This window comes from Chrysemys picta, chromosome 13 (assembly GCF_011386835.1).
Source record: "Chrysemys picta bellii isolate R12L10 chromosome 13, ASM1138683v2, whole genome shotgun sequence".
In the NCBI taxonomy this organism is placed as follows: domain Eukaryota; kingdom Metazoa; phylum Chordata; order Testudines; family Emydidae; genus Chrysemys; species Chrysemys picta.
Window position 1 is genome coordinate 19,209,744 of NC_088803.1, and position 20,600 is coordinate 19,230,343.

Genomic DNA, 20,600 nt, shown 5'->3' on the forward strand with positions numbered 1-20,600 from the left:
TCTAAACTGATCTTAACACTTTCAATGCCCTTACATTGGGAACGATAGCTCAGTGGTTTGAGCACTGGCCTCCTAAACCCAGGGTTGAGAGTTCACTCCTTGAGGGGACCATTTAGGGATCTGGGGCAAAAATCTGTCTGGGGATTGGTCCTGCTTTGACTACTGCCCTCCAGGAGGTCAGTTACACAGTTCCTTCTCAAAACCTGGGTCACAGGCTTAGTGCCTGGGTGCACAGATGCTGACCCAGCCATCCTCCTAGTGTCCTGGGCATCCTGCCCCAAATGATTAGTGAGGAGACATTCCTGTACCCCCACTATTCCTTCCCCAGTTTCCTCCTCTGAGCCCCCTCCTAAGACACATTTCTTTGTGCTCCCTAGGAAGGGTTCGGTCTCTCATTCATCTGCAGAACTCTGCCAGCTAACAACTGGGACAGTTTCCTTAATCACTGACAACACCTCTCCTGCCCCTGCGCCTGAGGGCATGTTGCTAGTCTCAGCCCCTCCCATACTTGGAAGCACCGTGCTTCCCTGTGTTACAGTCACAGGAATCCACCCACCTCAGTGGTTTCTGAGATCCCCTGCCCCTTCTCTGGGCTTTCCTCTGGGACACTTTGCTCTATGCTTCCTAAAGCCAGTTTTAGTGCTGGTTCAGCTGTGACCTGCTGGCAGCTAACAACCTGGACAAGTCTCTCTCTGGCAGGCATTACACCCCGATCCCTTCCTGATGTGGTGTTGCCTCCAGCTGCAGTGCAGGAGTTGGTCTCAACCACCCTCTCTCCTGGAAGCATGTGGCTTCCCCCCGCTGCAGAAGAATCAAGGAGACTCTCCCATTCTCTCAGCAGTTCCCAGTATGCTGGGACCCCCTTTCCTTCGGGGGTCCCAGCATAACACTCCCTCCTGCTGCAGGCAAATACTTTAACCTGAGCTACACAGAAAAAATCATTACCAGGAAGCAGGTCGACTAGGAGGTGTTCCATTACCCCCACAGTCAAAACACTTTCCAAACCTCCCCAAATCACATGGATTTTAGCTAGTGGTATGAGGAATCTGTTTCCACCCACCCCACAATCTCTGCCATTTGGCCAGGCAGCATACTGGCCTTTGGGACCACACTCTGCTTAACCAGAGAGATCTGGGCCCCTGTATCCCTCTGCCCCAAGTATTCCCTGCCATCAATTTGGACAGCCTGAACATGCTCCATATCTGGTTCTGCAGAGGCTAACCTCACAGAGCCAATATGATAGCTTTCAATTGCTTGGGGGGTTTCTGTGTTGAGGACAGCAGAACTAATGTGAACTATTGTTTGCCTGCTTCCTCCCAGCACAGGGCATTTATTGCTCAGGTGATCAGTGCAATTACACCAATAGCACCTTTTGGGCTCTTCTGCTTTTACAGAAGAGATACCGGTAGAGGAATGTTTTTGGGTAAGAGAATGTTTAGGCTCCCAGCCCCCTTCTCTCTTCCTAGGGGCAAAATGGGATACTCCCTTCCCACCAGTTTTAAACCCCTCTTTCTGTGGCCTGCCCTCAATAGACGCCTGATTCTGTTCGAAGGCATCAGCTAAAAAAGCCATCTCATCCACAGACTTTACATCTTTGTTCCATAGACACTGCTTTACATCAGCCTTACATACGCTTAGGAGATGCTCTTGAGCAACAAGATCCAACATTCCCTCAAAACTTGCCACCTCTTTACCCCTCACCCATTTTCCCAACAAATCTTTCAGTGTGTTTACATATTCCCCATTACTCATACCAATATCCCTCTTAAGATTCCTAAATTTAACTCTGTATGTTTCAGGGGTAATCTGAAAACTTCACAAAGAAGTATCTTTAACTTTACAATAGTCTAGCATCTTCAATAGGCATTCCATTGAATACATTTCAAGCTTTACCAGTTAATTTTGCAAGCAGGGTGGGAACTCTCTTATCATCAGGGATTTGATGTATTACACACAGACTTTCAAAGGTAGTCAGATACTCAACAACATCATCCTCTTCACTGTATGCAGGACATAAGTGTTCCCACTTGTGGATTTTTGGAGTGGTGGGAGTCGTTGGGGTTGGGGGGTTCTGGTTTCTGCTTCTCTAGCAGGTCCAGCTGGTGTTTTCACTCTCTTTCTCTTTCTTCCCACTCTCTCTCTTTTTCTTCCATAGCCCTTCGGTGTGCAGCCTCTTCTTCTTTGAGCCTCATTTCTGCCTGCCCCATTTGAAACTCACTGTCCTTTGTCTTCTCTTCTGCTTCCAGTCTGGCCAGCTCTAGTTTTGTAGCTGCCTCACTGGTAGTCATTTTTCTGTTTTCTTGTGCTTATTTCCCTCACACAAAATTAAAAAAAAAAAAAAAAAAAAAAAACTGTGACCATCTCATAGACTTCAAGGTCAGAAGGGACCATTATGATCATCTGGTCTGACTCCCTGCATGCTGCAGGCCACAAAGCCGTCCCTACCCCTTCCCTTGACTCTGCTGTTGAAGTCCCCAAATTCTGAGGCTTGGTGACTTCAATTGGCAGAGAACCCTCCTGCTAGTGATCCCTGCCCCATGCTGCGGAGGAAGGCGAAAAACCTCCAGGGCCTCTGCCAATCTACCCTGGAGGAAAATTCCTTCCCGACCCCAAATATGGCGATTAGTAAAACCCCGAGCATGTAGGCAAGAGTCTCCAGCCTGACCCTTGTTAGCCATTATACTATTTACCTGCCATGGCTCAGTATTCCTTGGCTAAAATCATGTTTTTCCATTAAACCATTCCCTCCATAAACTTATCTAACTTAATCTTAAAACCAGACATCTCCTGACTGTTCTTAGCCACTGCACTTAAGACTCACTTTAAATCACAAATATCAGTGCTTAAAATGTGAACTTCACTTGGGGTAACAAGCCATACATACACCCTGCTCGCTGCGCCACTGTGACGTTGCCCTCTGGTGTTATCTGGACCGGTGATCTGCTAGGTCACTCCAATCCTTGACTCTGGGAGCCAGCCTTACCCTGCTCTGCTGTGAGAACCCACACTCCTGGGCTGTTCACGCACAGCCTCTGGCATGTAAGCTGTTCCTTGGATTGTGCAACCGAATGACACTAGCCAATATCTCCAGTCCCAGACATAACCCTAGGAACCTCCATCTTGCAGTGTCCAGTTATGCCCGCTGGTCACTGCAAGCTTATATGAGTTTGTCAATTTAACAAAGAAATTGATATGTACCAGGCTTGTTATCCCAAGGGGAATCTCTGACATGCTTCAAACCAAACGCACTGCTTCAGGTAGAATAAACAGATTTATTAACTATGAAGATAGATTTTAAGTGATTATAAGTCAAAGCAGTCAGATTTGGTCAAATGAAATAAAAGCAAAACACATTCTAAGATGATCTTAACACTTTCAATGCCCTTACAAACTTAGATGCTTCTCACCACAGGCTGGCTGGTTGCTCTTCAGCCAGGCTCTCCCCTTTGATCAGCTCTTCAGTCGCTTGTTGTGGTGTCTGTAGATGTAGGTGGAAGAGAAAGGAAGAGCATGGCAAATGTCTCTCCCTTTTATCATGTTCTTTCTTCCCTCTTGGCTTTGTCCCTCTCCCTTTCAGAGTCAGGTGAGCATTACCTCATCGCAGTTCCAGACTGACCAAAGGAAGGGGGTGTGACTCTCTCAAGAGTCTAACAGATTCTTTTGTTGCTGCTAGGCCAGCGTCCTTTGTTCCTGTAAGGCTGGGCTAGGTTTGTCACATCCACGCCCTGATGAGGTGTGAACTGCCTCTCTGCTCTTGGAGAGTTTTTTTCTGGGCTTGCTTTCAGCCATGAGGATACATTTTCAGCCTCATAACTAGATACATGAAGTTATCACCTATAACATTACTATAATATCGCTATAACAATAATGCTCAGTACATCATGAGCCTTCTGAAGACACCCGACATGACACACTTTGCATTGGATACCACACCATTATTTTACAAGGATGAACATGCGGGTGCTGGGTGTTCCCCCGAGGTACAGAGTGTCACAAGCTCAGTGTTTCTCTTTTTGATACCAGGGATGGGCCTGCTGCCTTCCTCAACCGAGTCAGGGCAATCTCAGGTTGCAGCACCATTCCGCGGACCCATCCTTGGTCTGGATAAGTATTCACAGAGCCCTGCAGTGGTTTGTCCCCAACCTGGGAAATGGGGGAGCTTGCAGGAGAAGTGAGAGGTCAGACCATAGTGGGGGTGATGGAGCTATATTGTGGGATCCACGGATTTAGAGTTCAGAGGATGTCGGTTTTGGAGACCATCTCCCGAAGGGACCTACCACAAGGGGAGAGCCCAAGCTGCTCTACAGCACTCCTGGGTCCGGAAGCAGAGGTAAATCTGGAGCCTGCTGATGACAAGCAAGAGGCTGTTAGCCAAGAAACAGGGGATTCCCCTGAAACGCAATCTGATGAGCCTGTTTTCCAGTCTGTCTGCAGCTGTTTCTGCCAAGTCCAGCCCCAGCCTTGCGCAGATGTGTGACCTCTGGGGAGTGGGGGCCAGGTTTGAAAAGGAGCAGGCCGGCTAGGCAGGGAAGCTGTGGCAAGCCTGCCTTTGGAAGTTTGCAATTGGCAGGTTTGAGTCACTGCAGCAGCAGCAAGAGAAGGTTTTTTTCCATCAGAGAGGCCTGAACAAAGTCAGCGAATTGGTGCTTTGAATTCCTGCCCTTGTCAAGGTTTGTTTTCCCCTATTCCAGCTAGAAGCTGGCACCATCACCTGGAGAACAGCAGGAGAGGACCCTTAGGTTGGCATGGGAAAGACAAAGTCCCTGATTGAGATCCCATCCAATTCAGGACAGTAGGGGCTGCGGGTCAGGAGTGAGGGGCCCTGGCAGAGCTGTGGGGAGCCCAGGGCTGGGCTAGTAGGGTGGTACAGGTTGGGAGTGAGGGGCACTGACAGAGCTGGAAGGGAGCCCTGGGCTGGGCTAGCAGGGGCTGCAGATTGGAAGTGAGGGGCATTGACAGAGCTGTGAGGGGCAGGGCTGGGGTGGCAGGGGGCTGTGGGTTGGGAGTGAGGGGCACTGACAGAGCTTGGGGGGGCAGGGCTGGGCTAGCAGGGGGTTGAGGGTTGGGAGTAAGGGGCACTGACAGGGCTGGGGTTGGGGGAGCCCAGGGCTTTTCTAGCAGGGGGCTGGGGGTTGGGAGTCAGGGACACCAGCAGAGGTGGGGGTGGGGGACCCCAGGGCTGGGAGAGAACAGAGGCTGTCCATCGTTAGGGGTCCCAGCGCTAGAGCTAGTCAGGAATTTCCCCTGGCAATTATTTTCCAGTGGAAAATGCAGCGTCCACAAAATCGCATTTTTTCCTGGAGAGTTTCCCAGTTTGCCAGTAAAGGTCCCCTGCCACCGGGCCGCTGCGTTAAAGCTGCGACCGAAGGATTCTAACCCCGGGAAATCTCCCGCCCCCCCACCACTTTGTCATTCCTATTTGGAACAAACTCTGCTGGGGGAAAGGCCGGACGCTCTGCCGGGTGTTAATAGTGGTGCCGGCCCAGCTGTGCCCAGAGCCTTCACTGGCTCCTGCAGCACTCCAGGGCCCCCCACAAACTGCTCCCCTGCCCCAGCGCTGTCCAGAGACATGTGGGGTGCAGTATCTCCATGGGCCACACAGTGTGGGTCGGGCCCAGGTGCAAAACACTCACAGCTAACACTAGGGGGAAGCACTAGTAATGCCATGGCTGGGTGGGGGCGTGGGCATGAGACCTGGCTAAGTCTGACCCCCTATATCTAAACCCATGATGAGCCAAGCATGGGGATGGCTCGGCTGGCACTGAGATGCAGCCAGCTCTGGGGTGGGGCAGCTGGGTAACAGCCGCACATAACACTGCATGGGGATGACTCGCCCAGCGCTGAACTGCAGCCCACTCCAGGGTCTTGCTGCCATCAATGATCATTATGGGGGGAGGCCACCTCTCTAGGGCTGGGAGGGGGAGGAGCCATCTCCTGCCAGTGTTCCCGCCCCAGTGCTTAGTGGGGTCCCCCAGTTACCAAAGGGGGGCTGATCCTTCCTGCCCCCCTGGAGAGGAGGCAGCCTGGCCCCTCGGGATGCTGACCTTGATTGCTCTCTGCCCCCAGATCCAGCTGGTCCGCCGAAGGCCTCCATCCTCCAGGGGTCGGGGACACACTGGGGGGTTAGGAGATGGTGTCAGCACAGGGATGGTAACAACAACCACAACCACACACATCCTGTGCCTTACCAACAGCCCCCTGCCCGGACAGAACCTAGGAGTCCTGGCTCCCAGCCCCCCCCACTCTAACCACTAGACCCCACTCCCCTATCAGAATCGGGAATAGAACCCAGGAGTCCTGGCTCCCAGCCCCACCTTGCTCTAGCCACTAGGCCCTACTCCCCTCCTAGAGCCAGGAGCACTTTGAACACCTGAGTAGCCTGTTAGAGCCTGATTACATTTCCCCCGAGACAGGCTGGCATGACAGGCCCGCGTTTCATTTTCAGCTCCCTGTCCAGGCTGGGGTTTGAATTTACGCTGTCCAGCTCCGTGGCTACAACCTGCCCTCTGGAGCCACCTGGGCCCAGTCAATTACAGCTGAGAGACTGGGGCCACTTGGGGCACGTCAGAACCCCAGTTTGATCCCTAGGTCTGTGTAGAGGAAGCTCCTTTCACATGTAAGGAGAAAGCACCAAGGGGCTGGCTGGAGAACTGAACATCTGGGTGCTGACGGGTGGCACAATACCTGGTCTTGTTCCTCACAACCATGGGTGTCGCTAAGCCATTGTGCATGTTCCTTCACTGAGCGAAAAGGTCTCGAGAACGTTTTAAAGCAGGGGTGTACAGCCCAGCAGTAAGGGGTGTAAATTTTTAATGGGCCAGTGTAATTAACCATCAGAACAATTTACCGAAGGTCGTGGTGGATTCTCCCTCAGGGACAATTTTTAAATCAAGACTGGCTGTTTTTCTAAAGATCTGCTCTAGGAATGATTTGGGGGAAGGTCTCTGGCCTGGGCTAGACATAAGCTTGGCAAAAGTTGATTTTGATTTTTGTTTGTAATTTCAACAGACTATAGCAATTTTTTACGTATTTTTTTTTCTATTTTTATCAAATTCAATGTTCCTCGTTGGTGAAAATTCTGGGTGTTCAACATTTCTTTTCCAACTTTTATCGATTTCAAATGTCATAGCTGTGGGAAATGATTGGGTGCCATAGTTGTTTAATGCCCGAAGACGGTGAGATGCAAAAATGTTAATGCTCAATAAACCATCACAACCCCACTTCTCAACGTCATGTGTCAAAATATACAAAGTCGACGTCCTTTGATTGAACGCAAAGAAGTTCTCCGGCTGCGTGGGTGTGACTTCGCCGACCTGTGCCTGTTGAGTAACAGCGACGGAAAAAGTTTTTCACAGGTGTGTGCGGTGAAAGTGACATTTACCAACATTTACAGATTAAATTCTGATCTTTCCAGGGTGTCAGACGAGATGGTCACAAGGGCCCCATCTGGCTTGGAATCTGGGAAGTCTTTTGAAGCGTGTGACCCAGGACTGCACATCATAGGGCTCTAGCTCCATCTAGCAGCCAGAGTTTCTTACATTGGCCTAGCCTTTAGCTTTAGATATACAAGTTCAATCCACCCCACACCCCGCAGCATCACCTTTCCCGCAGGCAAAGGAGCGAAATGACTTGCCAAGGCCACACAGAGATGGGAAAGGAACCCAGGTGCCCTGAGACATGGGATTATCTGCCCCTGTGACCCCCTCTGTCTCTTCCAGGAGAGAGCTCGCTAGTGGTAAATAACAAGAAGGTAATTTCATCCCTGCTGGTGTTGTGGAACCCAGCAAAGGACCATGGGTGATTTTTGCCCTCTGGGGTGCGTAACATGGAAGCGGATGCAGTTGGGCAGGAACCGTGTACGCTGCCGGGATGGGCTAGGCAGCTGTTGACCCCTGGAGGGCTTGTTCTAGCCCAGTCCCAGCTCACGGGCATCTGCTGCTGCAAAGGGAGACGGATCCTTCCCACGCCAGGGGGTGATTCCCAACCGGCTCCAGGGCAGAAAAGCTGGTTGGCTGCAGCAGGGAGACTTTCCTCTCTGGGGCCTGTCCAGTGCACGTTCAGGGAGCTGGAAATGAGAGACAGAGTTTTCTGCCTTTGTAACCCACTGGCCCTTACGCCCCTCCCAGAGCACGGGGCTCCTCCCCTTACCCACAAGGCTCTACTCCCCTGTGAGAATCAGCATAGAACCCAGGAGTCCTGGACCCCAACCCCCACTGCTCGGACCCACTAGACTCCCCCTCCTCTCCCAGAACTGGGGAGAGAACCCAGGAGTCCTGACTCCCAGTCCTCCTTCTCTAATCAGTCAAGACCCACTCCCCTCCCGAGAGCTGCGGTAGAACCCAGGAGTCCGGGCAGCTGCTCCAGCAGCCTGCTCCATGCGCCTGCATCCCAGCAGCCTGTGCTGTTTACTGTGTGGGGGTTGGCAAATCCCAAGCCCTATCTGTGTGGACATTCCCGCTCCCAGGGCCGGTCGGGGTTTCCCCGCGGCTTTCCCTTCCCAGCGCCCTTGTGAAATGGGGTCATGGGGACCAATAATAGCTGATGATGAACCACAAGCAAACACTGGGTTTGTCCTAGCACCTGCTTATCACGGCTCCAGGAACCAGCCCTGGGGATCTTTGCTCTGCACCATGTGACACCCGGAGGGGCCCCCCTGGGGTCAGAGCAGCCTGTGGCCGAGGCCCCTCATGCCCATTCCCCTTGGCAGCTTCCTGGCACTTGACAGCCCAGGATTGCTCTCCCTGTGCTGCAGGTGGGGAAACTGAGGCACAAAACTCCAGAACGGGTGTGGCCACAGCCAGGTGAATGTCAGCGAGCCGGTCTCCCAGACCTCCGCACTCCAGCCACTGCGCCCCAGTCTCTTTTGAGGGTCAGGGGTAGAACACAGCAGTCCTGACCTCTAGTGCCCACTGCTTAATCTTTTAGAGCCTCCCCCCTCCCAGGAGTCCTGGCTCCCAGCCCCCTTTCCACTAACCCACTAGATCAGTGTTTTTCAAACAGTGGGTCATGACCCACTACTGGGTCGCGGCATGTCAGGCACTGGGTCGCCTTGCTCTGGTCAGCACCCCTACCAGCCCGTTAAAAGTCCTGTCAGCAGTGTTGCCTGGCTAAGGCAGGCTAGTGCCTAGCTTTCCGACACCGCGCTGTGCCCCGGAAGTGGCCAACTGCGGGTCTGGCTTCTAGGCTTCTGCCCCCGCCCCAAGCACCAGCTCACCACTCCCATTGGCCGGACACTGGCCAGTGGGAACTTGGTGGGGGGGAGGCAATGCCTGCAGGGGTGACAGTCGCGCCAAGACGCTTGCATGCCTCCATCTAGGAGCCGAACCTGCTGCTGGCCACTTCCGGGGTGCAGCACAGTCCGTGGTGCCAGGACAGGCGGGAAGCCTGCCTCTGCACCCCGGCTGTACCGGTGACCAGGAGCCTCCGGAGGTAACCCAGGAGTCCTGGTTCCAAGCCCCCCCTTCTCTAACCATTAGATCCCACTGCCCACCCAGAGCCAGGAGAGAACCCAGGAATCCTGGATCCCAGACTCCTCCCTTCCCTCTAACCACTAGGCCACACTCCCCTCCCAGAGGCCCGGGAGAGAACCCAGGTGTCCTGGTGTCCAGCTCGGCCCCCCTCCACCAAAGTCTTCTTCGTTTGATTTGAATGGGACCTGAGCATGCAGCCGTCTTAGGCCCCATGTCTGCATGTGAGGGCAGCGCAAGGCCGATGTGCTTACGGGGCGAGAGGGGTGGGTGAAGGGGGGCAGTGGGGGACAGGGGTGCTGTGTGCGGTCTGTGCTATCTGCTCCCAGGCATTCCTAGATAACAGCCAGCAGGGAGCTGGCGGCTTTTCATCAGGAGATCCCTTGGCAAACAACCCTGGGGCCGGGGGGGGGGGGGGGGGGGGGGGGCGGGGGGAGGAGGAGGTGATGTTTGTGGCTATAACTAAAACACAGGGCAGGGAGCCAGGATGCCTGGGTACTGTTCCCAGCTCTGGGAGGGGAGTGGGGTCTAGGGGTTAGAGTGTGGGGGCTGGGGGCCAGGACGCCTGGGTTCTGTCCCCAGCTCTGGGAGGGGAGTGGGGCCTAGTGAGGTAGCACAGGGTAGGGGGACTGGGAATCTATTCCCCAGCTGGGGACAGGAGAGGAGTGCTAGTGGGTCAGAACAGGGGCGGGGGTCAGGACTCCTGGGTTCCAACCCTGGCTGTGGGGTAGTGCTGGGTTGAGGGGCACTGTAGGGTGTACAGTGTCTCAAACTACTGGCCAGAGCCCCATTGCTCCAGAACTCCCTACCCCACCCAGAATCCCTGGGCCCCTCAGTGGGAGGAGCTTCCCCCATCCCCTCCTCCCTACCCCCAGCTACCCAGCCGGGCTGTATATAACAGGGCTGGAGGGGAAGGAGGCTCAGGGACGCTCAGCTCTGCTGGTAGCTGGATCCATCTCTGACGGGAGCCGCAGGACTCAGGTGAGCTGAGAACAGATTTTAGCCAAGGGGGAATGCAGATTGACTCGGGGCAGGGAGCAGAATGCGGCCCTGACTCCATTGCAGACAGGGGTAGGCTGTACAGATTCCTGGGTCTATCGCCGGCCCTCAGAGGGCAGAGAGAGGCTGTTTACACATGAAATGTGCACCTGCACCGCTGGACTGCCTGGGTTTAAACACTAACTATGCCCACAGAAGGGCTTGCCTGCCAGTGTCTGCAATCCACCGCCCCGAGGGGCCCGACCTAGCACTGCCTGCAGCGGGGGTCAGGTCGGCACAACTACGGCACTGGGGGAGGGGTGGATTTCCCCTGACAGACAGAGCTATGCTGATGTATGTCCCCAGCATACACCAGCCTGGTGTGTAGAGGGATGGGGGAAGTGGGAGCCAGGACTCCTGGGTTCCCAGCGCTGCCACTAACTTCCAAAGTCTGTTCTCAGTCACCTAAATCTGGAGTGAATCCACAGGAACTTCTCCAGCTGCACTGGGGAAAGTGAGAACAGGGCCGGGACAGGCAAGAGGATGAGCGGGGGTGGTAACTGGACTGGAAAGAGTCAATGGGGGCGAGGGTTGGTAAGCAGGCTGTGTGAGATCAATTACCCCTCCCCTGCCCCACACCCTATACTGCCGCCCTAGTGCCCATTATACAGTATAGCCGCTGCTTCCCCTCCCCCACCCTCTGCTGCCCGTAGTGCCCATTATACAGTATAGCCGCTGCTTCCCCTCCCCCACCCTCTGCTGCAGTATAGCCGCTCCTTCCCCTCCCCCGTCCTCTGCTGCCCCTAGTGCCCATTATACAGTATAGCTGCCCCTTCCTACCCCCACTCTCTGCTGCCCCTAGTGCCCGTTATACAGTACAGCCACCCGTTCCCCCCTTCCACCCTCTGCTGCCCCTATTGCCCGTTATACAGTATAGCCGCTCTTTCCCCACCCCTGCCCTCTGCTGCCCGTAGTGCCCGTTAGAGGACAAAGCTCTGCCATGCATTACGGTGTCTTGTTCTTGCAGGCCTGCCCTGCTTCCGCAATGGGTCTCTCTCGGGATGGGCTCAGCCTGCTCTTGTTCCTGGTGCTGGCCTGGTGCCTGGCCCCGCCTGTCCGCTGCCAGGGCCCGCGCTACGAGAAGTTCCTGCGGCAGCACCATGACCACCCGCGGACCAACGCCGGGCGGGATTACTGTGGGGCCATGATGCAGCGCCGGGGCATGGCCCGGCCCTGCAAAGACATCAACACCTTCATCCACGCCCCCAAGGCCCAGATCCAGGCTGTCTGCGGCTCCGGGGGCATCGAGTACTGGGGCAGGCGGCGCAGCCGGGCTCAGTTCCCCGTCACCACCTGCTCGCTGAAGGGCCCCCCGTGGGGCCGGTGCAGCTACCTGGGCCACACCAACCACAGATTCCTCGTCGTCACCTGCGACCCGGCAGGCTGGCCCATGCAGTTCGATGAGAGCCACATCATGTGACGGCGCCGGGCACCACCGCCCTGCCCCGCCTTGGCATGGAACTGAGTCCTCGGCCACGCGTTGTGTCGAATGGGCCAGACCCCCGGCTGGTGTGAATGGACTCTAGCTCCATGGGGGTCAGTGGCACCAGCCCCCCAGCTGGTGTGAAAGGACTGTAGCTCTGTGGGGGTCAATGGGGCCAGCCCCCCAGCTGGTGTCAATCTGCATCTCTCTATTAACATTGGCACCACGGGAGCAGCGCTTCAAAGCCATGCAGCTCCTGTCCGGTGAGATGTGCTCTGGACACAAGCCCAGGACTGCCCGGGCCACGCAGGCTGCCTGGTTGTTCGCCCCGCTGCGTGCGTCTCTGGGTGGCCTGGACACCAGCTGCGCTGCAAAAGGCGGGGGTGGGGAGCTGTCCGTGTATGGGGGAGCTGGGTTGGGGGGCGGGGCGAGTGCAGTGCAGGCAGTGGGGCAGGTGCATCTGGCTATGCTCAGATGTCCTGTTCTTGCTCCGCTCCTGACTCAATAAAGGCTCCATTCTGCAAAGCAGCTGGGCTTGTGTCCCCCCAGTGCCGTCTCTATTCCTTCTCCTTGGCCTAGAAACCCCCCGGGTTCCTCAGGGCTAAATCCGCCCCTGCTGTACACTTGGGTCGCCCCGCCAGTGCCGTGCGGCCAGATCCCCCCAGTGTAATTCAACATAGCTTCAGTGGAGTCAAGCCTTCTACGATGCTGATTGGGCCCCAGGGCAGGGGACTGGCTGGCTCAGAAGGGTGGGGAATGGGGCACGGGGCTTTTCCCCTCTAGGGGGTACAGGCTCTCATCTGGCCCCAGGGCAGGGACTGGCTGGCTCAGGGGGCAGGGAATGGGGCATGGGGCTTTCCCCCTTTAGAGGGTGCTGGCTCCCATCTGGCCCCAGGGGGCAGGGAATGGACTATGTCTCCTTTCGTATTCTCCACCTTCCCAGCCGACACCATTCCTGTCGGTCCCTGGCCGGTACCTTTTTGATGGATGTGCTGGCCACAATGCCCCCTCCTCCCCAGGCCATCTGATCTGCGTGGCCTTGGCCGGGCCATTCCCCCCGGCCCCCCAACCGTTCCTGAGCCTGCCCACTCCTCCCTCTTGGCTGGGGCCCCCGGTGCAGCTGCCAGGAACCAGAGAGTGGGACTTGGGGCTGCCCCAACGGGCAATGTGGCAGCCGGTTCCGGCGCCTGGAGAAGGACAATGGGCCAGTGACCTGTGCATTCAGTGCGGAGCCAAAACAATGGGGCCGGCCTCAGGCAACTCCACTAAATCGTCCCCTGGGGGTCACCTGCCCCATGGTGGCCTTGCCAAGCCGGATCAGCCCTTGGGCTGGGCGGTGTGGCATCCTGTCTCCAGAGTGCTGGTCCTTGGACAGGAAACCCGCTTACTGCTGCGCCTACCTCGGCCAGGCCCTCCTGGCAAGTCAGGTTCTGCCCCGAAACACCAGGCTTCCCTTGTGGGGAAGCGACTGGGGCTCCTGACAGTCCCCGGCTCTGACCTAACAGGACGGTCCCGAGAAGTTGGCCCTTCAGCAGTAAGCAGCTCTCCAGCCATATGGGCCCAAGGGTAAGGCCCTGGACTGGAAGTGGAGACACCTGAGTTCAGTTGTGCTCCCTGTGTGACTTAGGGGGCAGATTTTCCCCATCCCCTTTGGCTTTACAGTAGAAATTTATGGGGAAAAGGGGCCCAAATCCCTCCGTGGCTTGGAAAGTCTCAGTGGTTTTTTTTAAATAAAAGCTCGGTGCCTCAGTTTCTCCATCTGGAAAATGATGCCAACCTACCACAGCTCCCGCCTGCAGGGCCCCCGTTGTGCCAGGTGCTGTGCAGACCCCGACCAAGATCAGAGCTCCATAGTGCTGGGTTCTGTACACTCCCGCAGTAACAGACAGGCCTCGTCTCAATTTGCTCACAGTGCAAGGCTAGGGTTTTCAGAGCAGTTTGAGGCTACAAAGCAGCCTATGCAGAGAAACAGTGGGAGAAAGGAAGATGATTATCTGCCTTTGTGGGGAAACTGAGGCACGGGGAGGCCAAGGGACTTGACCAAAGGCTGGGACCATGACCCAGGTCTCCCACCTCCAGGTCAATGCCTCAGCAGCCTCCTTTGGCATCAAGAAGTTTGTAGCCTGGTACATGGAGCCCACCACCAGGGTTGGATTAACTGCCCGGCACCCCACACAGAACCTCTACTCCCTAGTGCCCCAACACACAGAGATCTTCCCTGCCCCCTCACAGCCCAGCACCCTCCCCCCAGGCCCTCCAGAGACCCACTCCCCCAAGGTCTGCACTCACCGGCCCTCTGGGAGCCAACTGTCTACTGGGCTGAGCTGGCAGCGCAGCCAAGGGTGGTCCCAGGGCGGGGAATCGCCCCGGCCCCTTGGGAGTGGTGCGATCAGCCAGGCCAGTGCCTGCCCTGGCCGGGCTCCCTCAGGACCCACTTGCCTGGCTCTGGAGGGGTCCAGCCAAGTCCCCCACACCGTCCCTGCCCGCAAACTGACCGAGCCTGGCCAGGCTTCTGCACCAGTCCCAGGCGGCTCAGCTCCAGGGAGACAGGTGGGGCCCCACAGGTGGTGGGAAGCAGAGACTGCCTGAAGCTAGAGGTGCACTGAGGTCTGGGTAGGGGGCAGAAAGAAGCCGGAGGTTGAGGCCAGGGGGTGGAGAGGAGCCCTTGGCCAACCAGCGGGCAGGCTGAAAGGAGCAAGTAGTGGGCAGCGGAGGGGAGCCAGCGGACTGGCGGGATCTCAGGGCACAGTGCAAGCAGAGCAGGACAGGGCCCCTTCTGAGCATGAGCCCGGCTCCATCGCGCCATTGTAAACCCGGCACTGCCCACCACGCCTTCCCCTAGAGGTCACCGAGCAAGACCCTATGGTCCCACCCCAGCCAACCCTGCTCCTGGCTTCGGAGGTCGCCAGGCTCCCTAGTGCTGGAAGGAGCTGGCTAAACAACTAGCCGGTGCCCAGTGCTCACTGGCTTCATGCCCCACCCGACATCTCTGGGCCTGGGCAGGTGAAACTGGCTCAAGGGAGCCCTCTCTGGCCAGCCAGGCTGTATATAAGGGGCACATGCCAGGCTGGAGACTCAGACGCTCAGCTTTAGACCCTGTGCTCCAGCAGGAGCGAAGCCACCAGGTAAGGCAGAGACTGGATTAAACCCAGGGTGGGGAGCAGGGCCGGGGCGGGGCGGTGGGGTGCCCAGCTCAGCCAGAGGAAAGGCTGAGAAGGTGACTGGATCAGTGAAGGATCTAGCTAAGGGGAACAGAGCTCTGGACCTTCCCCAGCCCCCTGAGACCAGCTGGAAAGAAATGGACAAAGAGACTGGCCCAGAGGGACAGACACCCACAGCTTTTGGAAAGATGCTCACCTAGGCAGGTACACACACCCCAGGCAGGGCATAGAGTGGGGCGACCAGATGTCCCAGTATTAGGGGCTTTGTCTTATTTGGACAAATATACCCTCTGCCCCTGAAAAAAAGTGCCCCAACTTTTCACACTTGCTAACACAGACAGGCAGAAACACCGAGTGGTGAAAGCCAAAGACCTCAGCACGCGACACAAATGAAAAGCCAGGCAGACAAAACCCAGAGAGAGACACATAGATGCAAATCGATCCAGTGAGGCCAGGCATTGATTGGCTTGAAGCCAGGACTCCTGGGTTCTATCCCCAGCTCTGGGAGGGGAGTGAGGGCTAGTGGTTAGAGCAGGGGGACTGGGAGCCAGGACTCCTGGGTTCTACCACTGGCTCTGGGATAGGAGTGGGTCTAAGGTTATAGCTGGGAGGGCTAGAAGCCAGGAGTGGGGTCTAGTTGTTGGAGGGAGGGGCGGGGGGCTGGGCATCAAGACTCCTGAGTTCTATTGCTAGCTCCTGCAGGGCGTGTGTGACTCCAGACAGTCACTTAGTCTGAGATTTTCCAAAACTGCTTAATCAATTTGCGGAGCCAGTGCCCACGGAGGGAAGCCTTAGAAACCTCAGGCTCAGTGTCTCCATGCCTCAGTTTCCCACCCGTACCACGGACACACGGCTATGCCCCACGTTTGCGAGGTCAGCCCAGGAGGGCTTCTCCCTCGCTGCCGTGGCTGAGGGCACGTACCGAGCCAGACGGCCCTGCGTGATGTTGCAGGTGGCGATGGGCGTTCTGAAGGGCACCGGCCCCCTCTTTCTGGCACTGCTGGTGGCCTGCCTGCTCCTGTGCGCCTCAACCCACGGCCCGCGCTATCAGAAGTTCCTGCGGCAGCACCACGACAACCCGCGGACCAATGCTGGGCGGGATTACTGCTGGGCCATGATGCAGCGCCGGGGCATGGCCCGGCCCTGCAAAGACATCAACACCTTCATCCACGCCTCCCGGGCCCAGCTCCGGAGCGTGTGTGGGGACGGGGGCACGCCCTACCAGGGCATGCGCCGCAGCAAGAGGCCGCTGGCCGTCACCACCTGCGAGCTCAGGCGGATGCAGGGCGCCCGGTGCATCTACCGCAGCCATGCGGCCTCCAGGTACATTGTCATTGGCTGCGTCCACGGCATGTGGCCGGTGCAGTACAACGAGAAAGCGTGAGCCGCACCAGAGCCCAGGGAAGCGCCCTAGGCTGCGTTGAGCTGAGTTTGCCCTTCAGTGCTGGGAATAAAACACATTTACTGGAACAGATGTGGCCGCGAGTGTGTGCAAGGGTCTGGAGGGGGTGCTGTGGGGTAGGGAGTGGGGTACAGGGCTCAACAGGGGGCATTCTTCCTTAGCAGTCAGTGCTGGCCCCACTGCAGCACTAGGGGGTGCTGTGGGACAGGGAGTGGAGTGAGGGGGTTCAGTAGGGGGTGCTCTCCCTGGCAGTAGTGCTGACCCCAATGCCTGTGTGGCACTTGGGGACACTGTGCTGCACGGAGCGGGGCTCAGTCGGGGGTGTGCTCTCGCCTGGCAGTCAGTGCTGACCCCAATGCCCCAGTGTCGCACTAAGGGGCGCTGTGCTGCAGGGAGCGGGGCATGGGTGAGCAGGGGGCGCTCTCCCCTGGCAGGCAGGGCTGGCTCCACAGCAGTGCTATGGGGCGCTGGGCTGTGGTAAGTGGGGCAGGGAGCCCAGTAGCCCAGCGCAAGGATGGCCAGAGACTGCCCTATAGCTCAACGAGTGGGGCGGGAGAGGTTGGGAGAGAATTAAAGTTTCTGAATCTACGAGCACCTGCCCTCCCTCGCTCAGTGGCTAGGACACGGGCTCTGTAAACCCGAGGACACAGCTGGTGCCTGGGCCGCATATTTGTTTCACGGAGGTCAGAGAACATGATCTTCTAGCCATTATAAGCAAGGCAAGCGATCGCTCGGGGCCACAGGGATTTTTCAAAGGTAAATTAGCTCTGCCCTTTGAGACACACAGCCCCGGGTGGTACTGGCCCCTGAGCTAGCCCCTTGGAAAGTTCCTCTGCCTCTTTACAGTAAATGATGAGAGAGTCCTATTCCCAGAAATGCACTTCTACAGGGAGTGCATTGGGCACCATGACCCCTCCAGTGTGCAGGCTCCCCTCACGCTCTGCCTTGTTTGATGCAACCCCTGGGCCCAGCTAAACCGATATCCCCACTGTGACAGTTTCGGTCACAGAGACCCCCTTGGGACTGTCACCTGACGTGCTGGAATTACCTCTGAGCCAGTTTTCCCTGCCAGCTTGGGACTCCAGAACCCTGACTTGTTGAGCCAGACACGCTAGCCTATTGCATCACAGACCCAGGTCTGGTCCACGCCCCCAAAGCTGCAGACTTTAACCAAAAACTGCTCAGCAGGTCACCTGTCTCCAGCACCCAGACACCCAGTTTCCAATGGGATCCAAACCCCAAATAAATCCGTTTTACTCTATATAAAGCTGATACAGAGTAAACTCATAAATTGTTCGACCTCTGTAACACTGATAGAGAGAGATGCACAGCTGTTTGCTCTCCCAGGTATTAATCACTTACTCTGGGTTCAATAATAAACAAAAGTGATTTTATTAAGAATAAAAAGTAGGGTTTAAGTGGTTTCAAGTAATAACAGACAGAACAAAGTAAGTTACCAAGCAAAATAAAGCAAAAACACTCAATTCTAAGCCTAGGTTTCTAAGCCTAATACATTACGAAACTGTTTACAGGTAAATCTCACCCTCAGAGATGTTCCAATAAGCTTCTTTCACAGACTAGACTCCTTCCTAGTCTTGGGCCCAAATCCTTTCCTCTGGTACAGTCCTTGTTAGTTTCAGCAGGCATCTTAGATGAAAAGCAGGGGCTTTCTCATGACTGGTACCCCCTTTGTTCTGTTCCACCCCCTTTTATAGCTTTGGTCCAAGTCGGGAATCCTTTGTCTCTCTCTGGGTTCCCACCCCTCCCTCTAAATGGAAAAGCACCAGGTTTAAGATGGATTCCAGTCTAGGTGATATGATCACATGTCACTTTAAGACCTCCTTCTTCATTACCTAGGAGCTGGCGGACACTTACACAGGAAGGCTTGCAGGTAAACAAAGCCATTCACAGTTCATTGATTCTGAAGCACCCTTAATGGCTTCCACTTAATGTTTTTACATCAGTAATACAAGTTTATATCTTATTCTCCTAACTCCAGACAGAGAAATAATAAATGCAAACAAATAGGATGAACACACTCAGTAGATTATAAGCTTTGTGATGATACCTTAAAAGAGACCTTTTGCATAAAGCATATTCTAGTTACATTACGTTCACACTCATAAGCATATTTCCATAAAACATTATGGAGTGCAGCGTCACACTCACCCCCCCATGTGCCATGCCCAATCAGACCCCTGGGTCTTGCTACTCCACCCCCACCTCAGAACCAATGACCTTGAGTCAGAAATATAAATCAAGAGCCCCGATTTGTCCATCTCCAATCCCATCACTGGAGATGTTTAAGAACAGGATGGACAAACACCTGTCAGGGCTGGTCTAGCTTTACTTGGTCCTGCCTCGGCACAGGGGACTGGACTCAATAACTTCTCACGGTCCCTTCCAGCCTGACATTTCTATTGTTCTTAATCCCTAAAATTCCCCTCTACAGATTTGTTTGGATGCAGGCTTCCCCTTCACTTCCTCTCTGGAAACGTTTAGCATTGCTGCGCACTGTTAGCAGGTGGGTTCCAGCCCAGCAGCAGCTGCATTTCCCTCTGCAGCTACTTAGTAAAGCTCTTCAAGTGGGGGGAAAAGAAAGGAATTTTTTAAATCAGCAAGTCTAGAGAACTTGCATCCAAGAGTTTTAAAAGAGCTGGCTGAGGAGACCATTAATGAAGATTTTTGATCACTCGTGGACCACTGGGGAAGTTCCAGAAGACTAGAAGAAAACTAATTGTGTGCCAATTTTTAAAAAGGGTAAATGGAATGACGTTGGTAATTAGAGGCCTGTCAGCCAGACATTGATCCTGGGCAAGACCAGGGAGCAGCTGATATGGGACTTGATTAATAAATAACTAATGAAGAGTACTATAATTAATGCAAATCAACATGGATTTATGGAAACTAGATTCTACCAAACTAATCTGATATTTTTGTAATGAGATTACACATTTGGTTGATAAAGGTAAAAGTGCTGATGTAACACACTGCGAATTCTGAAAGGTGTTTGACCTGGCACGACATTCTGATTAAAAATATCCAGTGGCCGGAAGTTGAAGCTAGACAAATTCAGACTGGCAGTCAACCTTGCATCCCAATCAGAGAAAAGCCCAATGCACTAAAAAGTCTCTTGTACTGTACTTGGTAGCAACTCACCTCCTTGCCCTCAGAGGTAACGCCCCCTCTCACGCTAGCTAGGATCTAAGGAAACAAAAGCCAGATGGCCTTTCCCCAGCCCAGCTCAGTCAACACAAAACGACGTGGTCTAGTTGCAAGTAATCCCACTGGAAGATCCAGGTTGAAAGCCTCAATGCCATCTAGGGGATTTAGGTGCATGTCTGCCACTAAAATTAATGGAAGCTCTAGCTGAGAGTCCCAATGTCTCCTAGGGGATTTGGATGCTGAAGTCCCACTAATTTTAAATGGGGTTTGGGGCAGCTGACTGCCTTAGCCTGGGGAAATCTCAACCCTCTAAGTTTCTGCCATTTCCTTGTCAGGTTCTTTACAGTGCAAGAGTTTCCACGCTGGTCTGAATTTGCACCAGCTGAGACTTTGGCCCCTCACCTCTCTGTATTTGGCTATGAAGCTTGGGTAAGAGTCACCACAAGACCCTGTGACATTCCCACCTCTCTATGCAATGAAGCCCAGAGATCCTCTCCTCCCCCATTTCAGGGGGGTCCCACTATAAAGCAATTTATCTGGGGATTTTTCTAAGGGGCCTAAGGGAATTAGGTGCCCAGTTTGAGTCTGGCTTTCTTTGGAAATTCCAACACCGGCAGCCGGATGCTCAGCAGGTGTAAAGCTGATGTCAGGCTCTGCCGTGGAGCTATGGAGACCTACGCCCGCTGAGGGTGCTGGCCCTGTGTCTGTTTCACTCTGAAGGGTCACCCTCTTGGGTCCTCACATCCATGGACTGGGGGGCCGGGGTCCCCCTTCCTCCAACCTTCATGGTCACAGGTGGCACAGCAGGGGGCCCCAGAAACACTGCAGGGTGCATCCCCCCCACTCCGCCCCTGGCCAGGCATCTCTTGGATTTTACAGCTCAAAGCAGCTATGGAAAGACAATAAAATGGGGGGGGGGAGGCTCAGAGCCAATCCCCCGCAAA

The 20,600-nt window shown here is 55.1% G+C and overlaps 2 protein-coding genes across 2 annotated transcripts; both read left to right on the forward strand.

Annotated features, from left to right (window-relative positions):
* Positions 1 to 10,344: 10,344 nt before the first annotated feature.
* On the forward strand, positions 10,345 to 12,304 carry LOC103306627 (ribonuclease-like). Its single transcript, XM_008174683.4, has 2 exons — positions 10,345 to 10,448; positions 11,473 to 12,304. The coding sequence occupies exon 2, from the start codon at positions 11,491 to 11,493 to the stop codon at positions 11,923 to 11,925; it is 435 nt and encodes a 144-aa protein (XP_008172905.1). The 5' UTR covers positions 10,345 to 10,448; positions 11,473 to 11,490; the 3' UTR covers positions 11,926 to 12,304.
* Positions 12,305 to 15,020: 2,716 nt separating this feature from the next.
* LOC101951923 (ribonuclease-like) lies at positions 15,021 to 16,550 on the forward strand. The gene is made up of 2 exons (XM_005284236.2): positions 15,021 to 15,053; positions 16,042 to 16,550. The coding sequence occupies exon 2, from the start codon at positions 16,048 to 16,050 to the stop codon at positions 16,471 to 16,473; it is 426 nt and encodes a 141-aa protein (XP_005284293.2). The 5' UTR covers positions 15,021 to 15,053; positions 16,042 to 16,047; the 3' UTR covers positions 16,474 to 16,550.
* Positions 16,551 to 20,600: the final 4,050 nt, after the last annotated feature.

Bases quoted from the DNA above. Each gene is read 5' to 3' on its own strand.
- LOC103306627 (XM_008174683.4), top strand. From the start codon at position 11,491: ATGGGTCTCTCTCGGGATGGGCTCAGCCTGCTCTTGTTCCTGGTGCTG.
- LOC101951923 (XM_005284236.2), top strand. From the start codon at position 16,048: ATGGGCGTTCTGAAGGGCACCGGCCCCCTCTTTCTGGCACTGCTGGTG.